The 17952-nt window shown below is 34.4% G+C and overlaps 1 protein-coding gene across 3 annotated transcripts in view; it reads left to right on the top strand.

Moving 5' to 3' along the window:
* Positions 1-17952, top strand: part of BRD10 (bromodomain containing 10) — a 105800-nt gene that overhangs the window by 44092 nt on the left and 43756 nt on the right. For all 3 annotated transcript variants that reach the window (XM_042243431.2, XM_042243430.2, XM_027964543.3), the window contains one exon: positions 11077-12494. In XM_042243431.2, coding sequence (XP_042099365.1) covers positions 11077-12494 — 1418 coding nt within the window. The remainder of the gene's footprint in view (positions 1-11076; positions 12495-17952) is intronic.

Raw genomic sequence — 17952 nt, 5'->3', positions numbered from 1 at the left:
TCCAACATAAGCATGATTTTCTTTTATAGTTGAAAATGCAGTAAGTATTAAAATTTATAAAGTGCCACCTAACTAGTGGGATAAGCAGAGTTTTTTGTTTTTGTTATTTTTTTTATGTCTTTTGGGCCTTTCCCAAGATTTTTTGGTGGGAAAAAAAGGAAGGAAATTATGATATGTCTTCAGAAGGAAAATATGACGTTTCATCAGCAACATGTAATGTGATTCATAGGAGTGCTAAACAAAGCCTCCCTCCCTATGTACGATTATTCTGCCGGCTATCATGATATTATCAATCTATCAATCTAATTATCCTGTTGAGAGTTAGTCAGAGACTAGCTGAGAATATGGCTACTGAAAAATTTGGTCTGAAAGGGACTTTGAAAACATCATAAAGAAAGGTCAGATTGGAAGACAGGGAAGGTTGCAGAGGTTACTGTAGTTGTGCTGAAAAACTTGGGCGTAGCTTTCTCTTTTTCGTTGATTTTTGATGAAAACTTCTGGTATAAGAAGTGGGAAAATAATGTTCTCCTCCTGTTCATTAGCTTTAAACAACTTTTTATTCAATATATTGGAAATTCAAGTTGGCAGCAAACTGAATAATTCTAGTCCATATTATGGTAATATGGCAATACTTCAGTTAACTGACAGGTATCTAATAATTTTTAGGTGATCATCTGGGCAGACACAGACCTAAAAGTAAACTATTTTTAAAAATCTTTAAGTCCAACAGTTAGGTCTCTGATTTGTGATCTATTTCAGTTAAAGGAAGGGAGTCTTTACTCTGTATTTTATTTTTATACAGTAGGTAGTTTCCCTTGCTTGTACATTATAGGCCATAAAAACCATGGTTTTTTAGATCAGATTACAAAAATCCTGACATTCCTATACTGTTATCTTTATTTACCTAGATACACTGGAAACCAATACAAAGGAGATGGCAGATGATATGTATTTAAACAGAGAGAAATAAACATTGAGTAAGGGTTGGATATGGACAGGAAAGGCTGGCGTGCTGCAGTCAATGGGGTCGCAAAGTCGGACATGACTGAGCAACTGAACTGAACTGAGGGGTTGGTAGTCTGGCCTTCTCCAGGTAAATGCTAATAGGGTAGCAGCCAGTCTTGGAGCTGATTAGTGTAGAGAGGCACTATTGATTTAGAAGACAGGAGCACTATAAGTCAAGGAGGAACGAAAGGGCTGGTTAATGTGTAGTTGCTGGAATAGTCTTTAAGCTACTCATGACCACTGCATTTTGTTAATAATGATGACGTTGAATCATTAAGGAAAGATTAAACTATATTTTGTGTTCCTTGTTTATTAAGCCAGAATGTATGTAATACATTTTAGATAACTGTTTTTTAAAAAATTGTTAAAATTGAAAGCTAGCTTTCCTCAAGCAAATTTCAGTTAATCCGAAATATGATAGTATTAGGTAGCAGTTTTAATCAAATAGCCGTGTTAAAAATATTGTACCACTGCACCATTCTTTTCTTTGCAAAATGATTTGGATTACCAGAAGTAGTGTGCATGTAAGTTGTATAAACTTACTGGTATTTTATTGATCTGGAAATTGCTGAAGTTAAAAGTAAAAATGTTTTCTGCATTTTTGTGATTTAGAAATTATGACTTTGATTTATTTTCAAATTCTTAATAACCTAAAGTAACAATGACTTAATGAAGTAGACATTTGTCATTTGTGACAACCCCACAGTTTTGAACAGTTGCCCTACATTTTGGTAATTTCCCATGTTATAAGCCCTAACTTAACAAAGCAGTTCAGCACAGTTCAGTCACTTGGTTGTGTCCAACTCTGCGACCCTATGGACTGTAGCACACCAGGCTTCCCTGTCCATCACCAACTCCCAGAGCTTGCTCAAACTCATGTCCATCGAGTTGGTGATGTCATCCAGCCATCTCATCCTCTGTCACCCCCTTCTCCTCCTTCCTTCTTGACTTCGCAAAGCAGTTGTCAGGAAATCTGTATTCTCATACCCACTCACAACTAAGGTAAGAAGGTCCATGACCAGTCATACTCTTCTCACTTGAAATTGCTTGGGACCAACATGAGGTGGCAGTCTTAGGCAAGGAAGTTTATCTTTTGATAGAGGTGGTGGTGGGAGCTTCTAGTTGTTCTAGGTTGCTAGTATCAGAAGTACCAAATAATAGTGGCAGTCTAATTTTTCCTGGAGAAGTTGTCAAAGTGTAGTTGCAGTTCATATCTGTTAAGTTTGGTTTGTAACAACAAACGCTTAACAGAGCTTAATTCCTTTTCTACTTAGCTGGAAGAGATTCTTTTGTTTGTAGCTAAGTAAAAAGCTTGACTAAACAATATCAATAATTGCTTTTCCTAAAATATAATATTTTATATTAAAAATGTAAATGAATGTCTTGCTTTCCTTTTTCATTCAACCAGCTTAAACATTATGTTATAATGGTTTTTCAGTTAATGGATTATTTGGCATTACAGCTCCTGTATATGTTTCTTACTAGATTGTAAAGTGTGTGGCCCATACTTTCACCTCTTTGTATTTTTATACATGATAGGCATTAGATAAAATTTATAAAACTACTAAAGTTAGGATACTTTAAAACATATAATAACTTTTTTGTAAAGCTATTTCCTCATGAGTGATGTTCCTGCCAAGTTATATATGATCAAAATAACCTTAGGCACAGCTTCTATTAGTATTTTATGTAGTAACAGATTAATGTTCTCTGAGCCAGTAAGGAACAATCAAGAACTTGTCCAGGAAAAAAAAAATTTGTTCATTTTGTAGTGTTAAACTTTATTTACAGTTTTATTGAGAAATGATTGATATATATCACTGTATAAGTTTAAGATAAACAGCATGATGGTTTGATTTACATAAATGATTACCAAAGTAGGTTTAATTATATTGATCATCTTATATGGATGTAATGAAAAGATGAAAATTCTCCTTGTGAAGAGAACTATTAGGATCTACTCTGTTTAACTTTCCTTTTTCCATTAGTGAATGTGGTTTTTGTAAGTATCCTCAGGCAGTCTTATAGCATTCCCCAAATACTGAAGGCTTACTTTTTGAGCTAGCATTTTAGAAACATGTAGCACTATATCTGATTTTAGTATAACACCTCAACAATTTTTTAAATTGAGAATAACTTTGAAAGCTGTTTTTTTAAAATCTGTCCTTGTGAGCACACTGGTTTGCTTCAGCATTTTTTAATATAGTGTTTTTTAAATGTTTTGCTTATATTTTAAGTGTTTGTTTTTTTATTGGCATATTATAGATATTGACTCTAGAGGTCTTTGGCAAGCTCCCATTCCATATGTACCACACTGCTGAGGACAGGATGGAGACTCACAGTTCCAATTCTAAAGGATTATTCCACATTATGCTGGCCTGTACCAGACCAGACTTTCTCTTCCTCCTACCTCTTCAGTACTCACGGTTTGAATTTAGAATCCATCATTGTCTCCTAAAAGGTTTAGTTCGTAGGAAACATAAGCATGAGTAGCGGCCCTTGAATAACTTCAGGCAATGTCCATATTTGGCTGTATCATAACACTACTATGTCACGGCCTTTCCAGGTACGTGATCCTGCAGGATGCATGAATTATTGCCTAAATTTTCTTCTTCCCAGAGTAAGCCAGTTGGTGCTAACTTTAACCTACCAATGGCAGACTATTTATATTGCTGATCTTACACTAATACACTATGTAAGCCTAAAGAAATTATCTCATTGTCCTTCTGTGTCCTTAATGTCCCCATCTGTAAGTTGAATAGTATCTGAAATTGCCATATCTCTAGCCTTTATTGGCCAAACGTTGCTAACACTGTTTTAGGCAAAAACAAGTCCATAAAAGTGTTTTGTCTGCTCCAACTCCTCGTTTCATTTTCTTCCCTGAGTACTAGTTATTACTCTTTCACCTATACAAAAACAGAGCATAATTGATTGTGACATGGTTGACCAAAATCAGTTTCAGTGCCAAGTATACTAAATGCACTTTTTGATGGTTGATATTTGAACAGATACAATTTCCTATACCAAACCTTTAAATTCTTGAATTACATTTCATGAGAAATAAATTGAAAACCTTTTCTTTAGTTAACAGAACATTGAATAAATGATTACTCTTCTCAGTATATATTAACTGTAGAGAAACTCAGTTTCATGTTAAGATACAAAATATACATAAATCTAACATGGTAAGATATACAGTATAAGTCTTTTTCATTTTGGCTCTTTTATATCTCCTGGCTAATATTCTTTAGCTTTTAAAAAGTTGATTTATGAAATTTTTTTAAATTTCATTGGCTGTATAGTTTAAAAGTCACATAGTACTACTGAGGCTTTTAATGAAAGACAGCAACCCTTACTTCAGCTCATCTTCAAATCCATGACTCAGAGACATCTACCTTTAACTTTTTAGGTAATTTTTCTAGTAATTATTTCCATATTTCTTAATATATGCCTATGTTGCTATTAAGAGTTCTTGATTTTTTAGCTTGGCATTATCTGTTGACATCCATCTGTGGAAGTGAAGATTTATTTCACTTATAAGTATTTCTGCTTATTTGCAAGTTACATGCTCTTTTTCTGTTAATATGGATATTTTCTGCCTCATCTTTTTTATATATTATTGATTAATAATTCAGCTCTATCTGATTTTTTACCCCAAACTAGACATTATTGTTACTGTTTTTTGTAATAATGTTTATTTACCTACATGGTTCACAGTTGATTTGTTCTTCAATCCTTCTTTCATCTTAGAACTTCTATGATCATCTTTTTCCTGAAGTATATACTATAGAAGTATTTTCTCTGTATCTTTAAATTTAGATAGTTTCTGTTACTGTCCTCAAGTTCACTAATCTTTTCTTCTGCTGTGTCTAATTTGCCATTAGTCCCATTCAGTATATTTTCATCTCAGACATTGTAGTTTTCATCTCTAAAAGTTTGACTTGAATCTGTTTTATATCTTCCATGTCACTACTTAATTTTTCATGTCTCTACTTAACTTTTTGACTATATGGATTACAGTTTCAGTTACTACTTTAATGACCTTATTTGCTAATCCTACCATTTGTTTCATTTATGGGTCTATTTTGATTGATTATTTATCTCATTATGGATCATGTGTTTGTACTTTGTTGTATGCCTAGTACTTTTGGTTTGGATGCCAAACATTGTGAGTTTTATCTTGGAGGGTGCCAGATATGTTTATATTTCTATAGGTCTTCTAGAGCTTTTTTTCTGAAACGCCGGTAATTATTTTGAAACAGTTTGGTCATTTTGGATTTTTTATGATTTGTTAGTTGAGTTCAGAGCAATACTCTGTCTAGGGCTAATTGTTCTCTACTGCCTGTGCAAGACTGTGCAAAGGATGCTGTCTAACATCCTTTGAATTTTTCCAGCGTGGCTTGTGGGAATAAACACTTTATTTTCTAATCTTTGGGGTATTTTTCCCTCACCTAGTTTTGGGTTATTACCTTGCATGCATACACTAGTCATTGCTCTGAAGTTGAGGAGGACTCTGTAAAAATTTGCTGTTCTCATTTTATGTGCAGCTTTTTCTTCTTGAGTTTTATCTCTTGTAGACTCTGCTGCCTTGGTATCTCTGGACTCTTGGCTTCTCATCTTGTGGAGTCTGCTAGACTCTTATCTGGGTTTCCCTTCCTGCATCATGGCCTGAAAATTCTTTGAAAGCGACAAATTGCAGTAGTTTTTGGTCTCACCTTCTGTTTCCCATCTCTCTGAGATCACTGTCCTTTGCTTTATACTTAAATTCTTACAAACCATTGTTTTATGTATTTTGTCAGGATTTTTATGATTGGTTCAGGTAGGAAAGTAAATTTGACTCCTTGTTACTTTGTCAGGTGGAAACAGATGTTTTAGAAGTTTTTACTTTAGAATGAGTTGTGATTTTTATCTAAATGAAAATAACTTTAATTTATCCTTATCCATGAATGATAGTTATTGTTTTGCATTTATTTTGTTGCTATTGAGAAATCTCTCAATCTTTTTGTCATTTTTGTATATGGAATCTGTTTTTTCTTCTCTTCTGACTGCTTGCAAGATTTTTTTTTCCTTTGATGTTTTATTGCTTTATTATGATATGCCCAAAGGTGGTTGTCTTAATTTATTTTCTAGGGCCTTTTGAATTGGGGATTTGTGTCCTTCATTATTTCTAGGAAGTTCTTAGCCATTATCTCTTCAAATTTTGCTCTCATCACCACACTCTTACCCCACTTCTGTATTCTTATTTTCTAGCACTCCAGTTGATTGTTAGACTTTTATTTTTTGTGTTTTATTTTTGGTTTGTATTTTCTTATTTTTAGAAGTTCCTTTTTTAAAACAAATCTTTCTGAATCATTCTGATAAATTCTTATTACTCATTATTTTAAATTCCCTCTTTTACTTCTTTAACATGCCCGTTTTATATTTTGTTTCATTAACTGAAATTTTTGAGATGAATTCTTGTGAAGGCTTTAGGACCCCAGTTTTTCTATGTAGAGAAGATTTTGAAGTGTGTAGTTTCTTCAGTAAATACAGGTTTATTCAGATTTTCATTCTTGTGTCAGTTTTGTTGATTTGTGTTCTTCAAAAAACTTGCTTATTCATTAAAATTGTCTCGGCATAAAATTTCTTACAGTAAACATTGTAGTAGCTATATCTGTAGAATCTATAGGATTAAATTATAGAATCTATAAATTCATTTTCATTTCTGGTATTGGTTTTTTGTGTGTATGTTTTGTTTTCCTCATCAGGCTTGTCAGGCGTTTGTTAATTTGAATAACATTTTTGAAGAACAAAAATTTGAATTTAATTATTTTTCTGTTTGTTTTATATCATTAATTTTTGCTATTTCCTTTCAACTTTGGGACTTTTGATTTGCTGTTTTTTTCTAGTTTTTTCTTTTCTTTTAATGAATATGAATATTTTATTTTCAACTTTCCTTCTTTTCTAAATATACATTCTTTTAAATGCCCCTCCAAGTACTGCTTTAGTTAACGTGTATCCCACCAGTTTTCATTGCTATATGTTTTTCCTTCCATATTTCTGGTTCTACTAATTTGTATGTTTCAAGTCTGTTACTTTAGTCCCTACCTTGAACTTTCACATGCCTCATTAACTTATTAAAGCCTAATCAGTATTTTTACCATCTTCCTGATTAATACAAGGACCTTGAAACACTATTAAATTTAATCATCTCTCACACAGCTTATTTGCTATTGTTATAATATATTTTAATTTTATCTTGTCGTCTTTTTAAACTCCACAAAGCACTTTTATCATTATTTTATGCCCTATCTGTATAGATTAACCTATATATTTCCAATTTCTCACTCTTTTCCCATCTCTAATCATCAGTCCAGTATCAATGACCTTTCTTCCACTTGAGGTAAATACTTTAGCATTTCCTTTGGCTGAGGTTCTGTTCATCACAAATATGACATTTTTGTTTGAAAATATCTTTATTTTTGTCATTTTTGAAAGATACTTTTGCTCTGAATGGAAATTTACATTGATAGTTATTTTTTAAGTACATTAAAGATATTCCATTGTCTTCTGGCTTCCATGATTTCTGTTAAGTGTAAATCTTTTAAGTTCTTAGTTTCCATATTTACTCATTTTCTTCAGTTCTTTTTCATACTACCTTGCCATTTTAAAATCATCTCCTCTTTACTGATGTTTTCAGTTTCTTCTCACCAGACCTATTTTCCACCTCCTAAATTTTCCATATCTGTAGTTTTTTTAGAAGTCATACTTTTTTTTCCTGAGCCTCGCAATAACTTCTTTCCTTTTATATTTTGAGTTTGTTTGTTTTTTTTAACTCGTTCCTTGTCATTGTATCTGTGTGGGAGTTCCTTAAGATCCAGTTACAAAGTGCATTGCCTTAGAGATTTAATTTTTTTCTGTTCAAGTCATGAAACTACATTTTGACATGAAACTACGTTAAACTTTTCTGAGCACCCAGGAAATGTGAATGTGGGCAATAAATCCACATTAGTCAGCTTACAGTTATAAATTCTTAGAAGAGATTTTATTTTTTTCCATCCACCACTCCTGTTGTGAAGACAGTTTTCCTTTCAGGCCTTTAGTTGGGGCCAGAAGAAGGGACTACTATTGCTAGTACACCTTTCTGCTAATTCTGTGGGCCTTTGGAATCTCAGCTTTGTACTAGGGAAGCCAAATTCTACCATCCCACCACCACCCCCATTCAATGAAAAACTGAAACTCCTCAAAACCATAAGCACTTTTGAAAAAAAAATTTTTTGCTAAAATGTCTAACATTGTTTGGATATTTAGATGTAATTAATATACTTAAATGCCAAATCACACATTTTGTATGTTTCTCTATTAACTTCTTTAATGAACCAGGCTACTTGATCAGATAATTTGTTTTATCAGTAATAGCAAGGTAGTTATAGTGTGACCTCTCAGCCAGAAATGTAAAAGTAGGATTTTTTGATAAAATGAGAAGTCCCAATACTGCTAAAATAGTGTTCTTACTGTGTTTTAACAGATTATAATATGATTTTAGGCTATTTTTTAACAGAAAAATAGCCAATGTCAGACATTATACCTCAGTGTTCATTTAGAGTTCATGAATTAGTCACATCTTTATATATCTATTCTAGAGGAAGAGTTCACTCTTGAAAATTCAGAAATAAGAGAAGTTATTATATTTTCCCCTATTTGTTGTCATATTGTAATGTCTCTCCTAAAACCTTATATGCTCCAGTTTTTTTAAATACAGATTTATTGTATCACACACCATAGAATTTACGTATTTAAATATAAAATTCTTTTGTTTTTTGTATATTCACAGAGTTATACACACATACTACAGTCAATTTTAGAACATTTCATCATCTAAGACAGAAAGACTATTAAGATACTTCCCATTTTCCACATGAAGTCATCTGCTGCCATGTCATTCTCCCAAATCATCTTAATAGGAAGACATACGGATGGCTAACAAAACTAGTACAGCCACTACAGCAAAATAGAGTTTCTGGGGCATACATTTAGGACATGGTTAAAAGAATTCATTTGAATCAGTTCTGATGAGATGGATGAAACTGGAGCATTTCCTACAGTATACTAACACACCTTTTCAATCCTAGGAAACCTCTGATCTACTTTCTGTCTCTGTACATTTCTGGACATTTCATATAAGTAGAATTATACAATATGTGATATTTTGTGGGTGACTTCTTTCATGTAGTATTATGTTTCAGAGTTCATATTGTAACATGTATCAGCACTGTATATTTTTTATTGCCAAATAATATTGCATTGTATGGATATGCCACTTCTTATTAATCCATTGGACAGTTGATGGACATTTCATGTTTCTACTCTTTGGCCATTTTGAGTAATTCTACTATGATCATTCATGTACAGGTTTTTGATATTTTCATTTCTCTTGGACATGTACCAAGAAGTAGGATTCCTGGGTCACATGTTTAACTTTTTGAGGAACTGTTAGACTGCCTTCCAAAGCATCTGTACCTTTTACAGTGTGTGAGGTTTCCAGTTTCTCCACATTTCTCACCAATAATTGTTATTATCTCTCTTACAATAATCATCTTAGTAGGCATGGATTGGTATCCTATTTTGGTTTTTGATTTACATTTCTTGAATGCATAATGATGTTGAGCTTTTTATTCGCTTATTATTCATTTGTATGTCTTCGTTGGAGAAATTATTCTTTGTCCATTTTTAGTTGGGCTGTTTTATCCTTTTTTATTATTCTATGTGTTCTTTCATTTTCTAATTACAGATCTCTTAACTAGATACATGATTTTGAAAAAATTTTCTCCCATTCTGTCGCTGTCTTTTCACTCGATGATGTCCTTTGAAAGCACAAAAAGCTTTAGTTTTGATGATGTCCACTTCATCATTTTTCCTTTTGTCACTGTGCTTTTGGTGCCATATCTAAAAACACATTGCCTAATGCAAAATCACAAGACTTCTTTTTATCTAATTTAATTTTTTATTTAAGAAAATTTAAAGCAGTGCCCATACAGAAAAATTTTTGTTTGTTTTTACAGTTTCAACATGAGGAAATTTTTAAGGGGAAAAAAACACTCATAATCTCACTGACCTAGGAGCCATTTATGTTTGGAATATTGTCATTTCCTTATTTAGTATGTGCATATACTTATTATTGATACTGTTTGTTAAGTGCTGTGTTCTGATGATGTTTATAGATGATATTCATAATTTTAATTTAAAGGCTATATAATATAGCAAGCTTATTTTCCAGCTGTGTAATACAACTTCTTTATAGTTCTTTTTTTTTATATAGAACTCCAGTTAACACTGACAGACATGTAACTTTTTTTTTCTTTTTTTTTTTTTTTCCAATGAGTCAACTCTTTGCACAGACATGTAACTTTTGCTTCTATTGAATTATCCTCCTCGTATAACTCTTTAGGCATGGAATTATGGGATTAAAGGATGTAAACATCTTTATAGTTCTTATATTACATCATATTGCTTCTAGAAAACATTAAACTGTGCTTTTGTTTGCTGCTAAGTCACTTCAGTTGTGTCCGACTCTGTGTGACCCCATAGACGGCAGCCCACCAGGCTCTGCCATCCCTGGGATTCTCCAGGCAAGAACACTGGAGTGGGTTGCCATTTCCTTCTCCAGTGCATGAAAGTGAAAAGTGAAAGTGAAGTCACTCAGTCGTGTCTGACTCTTAGTGACCCCATGGACTACAGCCTACCATGTTCCTCCATCCATGGATTTTCCAGGCAAGAGTACTGGAGTGGGGTGCCATTGTGCTTTTGTTTAGTAAACAGTTAAAATTTTTGTCCATTTATTTTGAAGTTGATGGACTTGTGATTTGAATTTTACTTTTGAGTGGCAATGTCAGTGATAATCCTCCATCCGTAAAACTCAGTATCAAGTTGTATATGTATTTCTTCATCTGAAAAAAAAAAAAAGAAAAAAAAAAGTACATCTAAACTGGAAAGCCTTGTTGTCTGAAGATAAATATGACATACTTACAATTGAGTATTTCATGGTATCTTCTATTTTAAATAGTAATAATATAATTTGTTAAATTTTTTTAGGCTTCGGGAGCAGGAAAGAAAAGAAGCAGAAGAAGCTAGTCAAAAGGAAATAGAAGAATGGGAAAGAAAACTTCTAGCTCAAGCAGCTCCAACTTGTATGGAGACCATGTGGGAAATTCCAGCTATTGGGCATTTCCTTTGTTTAGCCCAGCAAATTTTAAATTTGCCAGAAATAGTCTTTTACGAATTGGAACGTTGTCTTCTGATGCCTCAATGTAATGCTTTTCTATCTAAAATAATGACTTCTCTATTAAGTCCTCCCCATCGCAGACCTACCTTACATCGAAGACCTACTTTGCCTTATAGGACCTGGGAAGCAGCACTGAGACAGAAAGTGCAGCAGTGGTACACAGCTGTAGGGCAGACAGAAAATCCTGACAACTGTGCTGAAAAACTTGGGTTGTGTCCTCAGTTTTTTAAAGTTCTTGGAGAAGTTAATCCATTGGAAGAAAAACCTTTTCATGAGCTACCTTTCTACCAAAAAGTGTGGATACTTAAGGGTCTTTGTGACTTTGTGTATGAAACACAAAAGGAAGTTCAAGATGCTGTACTTGGGCAACCTATTCATGAATGCAGGGAAGTCATTCTTGGTTATGATTATTTGGAGAATGCTTATGTACATTTTCCACAGTTCTGTGGTGCAGATGTACGGATTTACAAACAAAGACCTTTTCAGGCCCCAGAATTTCCAATTCCACCCATTAAAATACAAAGAGTACCTCGGATTAAACTGGAGAAATTGAAGTGTGACTATGTGAGTGCAAGTAATGGAGAGCATAGGTGTAGCAGAGAAGGCCTGCCCTCTGCCTTCAGAAAAGAGCAGGAAATTAATTTTGATCCAACCTGCTGCCCTGCTAAAACGAACTTAGATAATCATGATATCTCTGTTGAAACGGAAGTGAAGTCTAACTGTGAAATTAGAATTCGCAGGCCCTGTGAAATGAATATAACTGATTGTTGTAAAGAAAATTTAGAGAAACCAGGAAGTCCAGGGGAGGTTACTAGCTTTGGAGAGCCTCTCAGTCCAGGTGAAATAAGGTTTATAGAAAATCAGGAAAAATATGGTGAAGCTTCCAGAGTAAAGCTTGAACCCAGTCCATTAAAAGAAAATGCTCTGAAATCTTGCCAGATACATGTAAATGGAAGCCACAGTGATCATCCAGACATTAACTGCCACAAAGTTGTAAGGGATATTCTATTAGAACAGTCACTGCAGAGCCACAAAAAACTTAAACTAACTAAAATGAGGGCAAAAAAGAAGAAAAAGAAAAAAAAGAAATTGAAAGATATTTTGAATGAAAACTTACAGAGAAAGCGCGAAAGTCTTCATTCCCTTGCGTTCAAGTCTTACAAACCTGAGATCCAAAATAAGTTACTGATCATCAAAAAGAAAGCAAAACACAAGAAGCACAAATCTGGTAAGCTGACACAAATGGGCAATGATTACATTTTAGCATACTTCAAGTAGTTCTTTCAATTAGGCATCATGGAAGGCTCTGATTGACAAAATGAAATATATTTTGTGTGTGTGTGTGTGTGAATGTCAAGTTTTATATTAGTCCCCATAATTAAAACCCAGAGCAGAAGAGGTTTTACATACTAGCAACAACAAAATACCAATGTAATACATTTGAATTTAATTCTCAGTTTTAAAATCTTTGAACATTCTCTGGACCAGTTTCTCCATAAGTGATCCTTGCCATCCTTTTTAAGAAGTGTTTTTTCCCCCAGCTTAAGGGCAGTTCCATACAGTGGACAAAGCACTGATGTCAGGAACTAGCATTCCTAAGACTAAAGTTCATAGCAACTAGCTTCTTAAACCAAGACAAGTTAGATTATCTTTCTGGGTCCTAGTTTTTTCCCACATTATATATTTTTAGCACTCTGAAAAGTTCTCTTAGTATATACTCTCATATCCAGAAAAAAATGTTGTCTATAAGGAAAAAATTACATCAACTTAATAACTTATGGGCTTCCCTGGTGGCTCAGATAGTAAAGCGTCTGCCTTCAATGCTGGAGACCCAGGTTCAATCTCTGGGTCAAGAAGAGCCCCTGGAGAAGGAAATGGCAACCGTCTCCAGTACTCTTGCCTGGGAAATTCCATGGACAGAGGAGCCTGGTAGGCTATAGTCCATTGGGTTACAAAGAGTCGGACACAACTGAGCGACTACTTTACTTTAATAACTTATGAAGCTTATTTAAGGATTTGTAAGTTTGTCTTACACCAAATATAAGTACTCACTGTATTTGTCACAAGCCTGTTGAACGTTAACAACAAGAAAATCTTACGAATAAAGTTTTCAGTGAGTGATTGTGCTGCATTTTAAGTTAGTCAGGTGCCTTTGCTTTTCCTGTTGTTTGCCATTTAATCAGTTTCTGTCTCAGTTACCAATAGGATGGATGAGATAAAAGCTTCTTTTAATTAACCCTAAGAAAATGTTGCCTGATTGGGAAAAGCTTGAATGTTTTACTGAAACAAGTTGTGGTTTATCATCATTTGTGGGTTTCAGTTTTTACTCTTTCCCTCAGTAACAAAGATAATTAAGATTTGGCAATAACTTAATGAGTTGGCAAATGAGGGAAGTGAACTTTGTTTAGTTGATATAGTTGCTGTTATACCTTAGTTGTTTAAATCACTAAATACAATTAAATATATTAAAATGTGTATGTAATATATAATTGATAAAGAAATAGTATAAAATTTACCATCAAGAACAGGCTTAGTTTGTTGAACTAAAAATTGCAGAGTGATCACAATGATCTATATGATAAAAAGGTGCAGTTTTTTTTTTAAGGTAACTCTCAGCAATAAATCCATTAAATTTTACAAGCAATCCATTAGGCTATATAAATTTATTTTGACTGATTTGCCAAGTTCTCTTTGAAATGTTAGCCTCTAAAATAGTAAGTAATATTTTTAAATTTAAAAACTTTTTTCAATTCTAAAGTATGTAGTTTTATTAATACCATTGTCACCTAAAACCTTTTAAGTGTTCATTTATGACCTACTATTCGTGTGTTCAAATGTAATTATGACTTATTTATGATGGTTTATAGAATACATATTGATGGTAGCTCCTATACAGACTACCAATTGCAGAAGAAAAACATTAGCTCCTGAGGACTGAATTAAAAGAAGTTTATATTGTAAACACACAAAGCATTGCTACAGTTTTTAAATGAAAGTTCGGAGTGTGTGTAGGTCAGATATAAAATTTGTGGGAGTTGCATGTCCAGTTCTAGACATGTATATGAAAAAAACTCGAAAGCAAATTCAGTGAGTACTTGGGCATGCTCTCAGAGCCTGTTGTTGGGAAAAAAAGGCTTTCAGCATGAAGTAGAAGAAAATAATGCACTTGCCTGTATACTTTTTCTTTTTTTCTTCAGAGCAAATTTTAGAAAGTCGGTTTTCCATGACAGAAGTACTAGGATCTGGCTAATACACTTTTCCTCTCCCTTGTTAGTACTGAGTAAGCATAGACCAATTATTTTGCTTCATTGGACACTAAACTTCTTACTATCATAACAGTATTATATAAAATGATATAACAACAAAACATTTGTTTTACATCATTCTGTATACTTGTCTTTCTGATACTTTGCCCTGAGCTTTTTTTTTTTTTTTATTAGATATTCAACTTCAGAGCCTTTTATAGTTGGTTTTGGGCATATCCTAATCCAGTGTTTTCTTTCTTACTCTTTAAAAGTGAGCCTCATGGTCATATGTTTGGGAACTATTCCTCTTATAGATTCACATTTTCCATTAATACAGGTCCGCAATGCAGCTTACAAAACTTTGTACCAGATATTTCAGAAATTTTCAGATTTTAGAAGGGTATGCATGTAATGTTTATTAAATAACATCCCCAGTGGACCTTAGGGCAACCCTGTAATCAAATGTATAATTTCAAAAGGAAAATGTATGGATAGTCTAAATGAGATGAAGACTATAAAGAACCTCATAACACTTCATCATGTTTTGATAGAAGTTGTTTTTAAAATTTTAGTTTTCAGAAACTTTTGGACTTCAGAATTACACATATATGATTCTAAGCTGGTGTATTAAGGACTCCAGAAAATCTTGAAGAAAACTGTTTAGTTTTGTTTAACCTAGTACTTTTCAAGTTTACTTGAATACAGAACTGCCGGGATCCAGCCCCATTGGATCCAGGGAATTCAAAGTGGGGACGGAGTTGGCGAGGAAAAACTTATTTATTTAGAAATATAAAGAGAGATTAGGAAAGAATAGTGTAGTAGAAAATTTAGAGGAGGAAAGAGGCTGTATTCCTTAGTTTACATAGAAAGCCAATAAAGCCCTGAGACAAGGGACTTGAACCGTCTACGTAGGGCCACAGGCGCCCGCTTGAATAGCAGAGGGTGCCCCGCCTCGGGCGCTCTCTCACGTGGGTCTTAGAAGCCCGGGCAAATAAGTAGACATGGCTAGCCTCTAAGCCCCAGATGGGAATCAGCCAGAAAATAGAGTAAGAAAGAAAAGAAGATACGGGGGAACCAGTCTTTCCAGTGACTGGTCCATCCTTTATGGTCCAGAAAAGCTTTTTATACTTTTGGTTGTACATAGAGATCAATGGATAATACAAAATTATGTAGTGTCAGCAGCCCTGACTCTTACCGAGACCAGGCTTTCTCTCTGCATACCTAGCTGTATACACAAGTCTTAGGTGGTTTGCATCATCTTCTGGCCAGGAAGCCTATTACCATTTTATGGCCCTTTTCTGATAAGGGTCTGTCAACCAGAAAACTTATTTGCCTTAAAAGTGTTGTTCTTTCCAAAGTCTGGTGCCACTCTCAGAAAGCAGTAAATAAAGTTACATTCTTATATAGCAAGGACACAACAATTTATAACAAGGAAAGAGGAGTACAGTGATTGATAACAAAGAGAAAGTTCACTAACTCAAAAGTCTAGTGTTGCTAACATCAAAACTACTATATTCCTTTTTCTATATCCCAGTTACATTGATTAATATCCTCCAGGTGCCTAAAAGATAAAGAATATGGAGGCCTGGCAGCAGTCATTGACTCAACAGTGAAACCCATCACCAATATAATTTTTAGCTCTTTAGAAAAGGCCCTATATCTTTAAGATGTTTTAAGCTTCATGCCTCTCATGGTTGGGGGGCTGTAACCAATCACAAGTTGTAAGTCTCTAACTGTCAGGCAAGTTAGAGAACCATCAGAGGGATTTGAGCTGAGACACTCCTTTCATATGCAGGAGACCAGTTGGAGCTCTAAGTTAACTTTTTCCAGAGAAAGGTGGTCGAGGATAGCCCCCTGTAATGTCAGAAGAGTATAGTATAGCAGACAATAAACAGACAGATTTTGGTTTCAGGGTAGATGCTCAGGCAGAGGACCCCTTGAGACCTGACTCACCTTGCCCCGTCAGGTCTCTCCGCATGACCTTGTCATGGGTGGAATCTCCCGTGCTGGCTACTGGCACAGAAATTTTTTTCAAGTAATAATAATCTGTAGAACAGCAGTCCCCAAGCTTTTTTTGGCACCAGGGAAGACACTTTTTCCATGGACGGGGATGGGAGTAGCTGGGGAAGGTGATGGGTCACGTGGTAATGGGGGCGGGGCAGTGGCAGAGGAAGCTTTGCTCACTTGCCACTCGCTGTACAGCCCAGTTCCTACCAAGCCAAGACCCAGTACCAGTCCCTGCATCAGTTCCAATCTGAGGCCCGGGGGTTGGGGACCCTTGCTGTAGAATATGCTTTGGGATAAGCTGTGTCATCCATGGCTGATTTATGAACCTCTACTTAGGGTGGACTAAATGTGGTTGGTCTGGATTTATGTAGTCAACCTGGTCCATTTTCTGTAGATTACACGTACCTGAAATTTTGGTGGACTCCTCAGGTCAGTAAAACCTTCTTATTGTAATGGCAGACGATTTTTAGTAGAAGGTGCAAAGACAAATTGGGTGAAAATGATTTGCTAATTTAAGTGCACTGAGGCAGTTTTGTGACCCATAAACATTTTAGTCTATTTTCAGAGTTAGACTTTTCTTTCTGCTTTTTTAAAATATAATTTTGTTTTTAATTTGTTTATGTGTGGCTGTGCTGGGTCTTGATTGTCGTGCAGGCTTTCTTCTAGTTGCAGCAAGCGGAGGCTACTCTCTAGTGGCAGTGCACTGACTTCTCATTGCACTGGCTTCTATAGTTACAGAGTATAGGCTTTAGGGCACATGGGCTCAATAGTTGTGCACAGGCTTAGTTGCTCCGCAATATGTGGAATCTTCCCAGACCAGGGATTGAACCTGTGTCTCCTCCACTGACAGGTGGATTGTTTACCACTGAGCCATCAGGGGAGCCCTCTTTCTGCCTTGTAAATTTTGAATTTATTTTCAATTATTTAAACCTGTTCCTTATTCTTAGAAACATTACAGAATATAAAAACATTGTCATTTTCCCAATTGTGCATACTTAGAGCACCAGATACTTCTCCTTCATAATACTTATTTATAAAATTTATTCTTAATAGTTGCATTTATTTCTAGGTTATTTTGATGCTTGTCTCCCCTCATTTCTATAACATCCTTGAGAATAGAAGGATTATTTTATGTTTTGCTCCCTAATACTTAGCACAATAACTGACACATTGCATAAGAATCTATTGAATGAATAAATGAACACACATAGTATGATTCTCCAAGATATATTAATAACTAAGATTTACCATTTAGCATGTATTTTCATATTCTTTCAAAGCATTTTTATTTTTGAGTAGTATTATACTATACATACTATTTTGCAGTCTGCTTTTTTCCCTACATGGCAGTTTACCATGAACATCTTTGTGCAATAAGTAGATCTCTGTACCATCATTTTAAATGAGTACCTAGGATTCTGTTATATGTATTGT

This window comes from Ovis aries, chromosome 2, assembly GCF_016772045.2.
Source record: "Ovis aries strain OAR_USU_Benz2616 breed Rambouillet chromosome 2, ARS-UI_Ramb_v3.0, whole genome shotgun sequence".
Classification (NCBI taxonomy): Eukaryota; Metazoa; Chordata; class Mammalia; order Artiodactyla; family Bovidae; genus Ovis; species Ovis aries.
The sequence above is the reverse complement of the archived record's forward strand: the minus strand, read 5'-3'. Positions and strand labels throughout refer to the sequence as shown.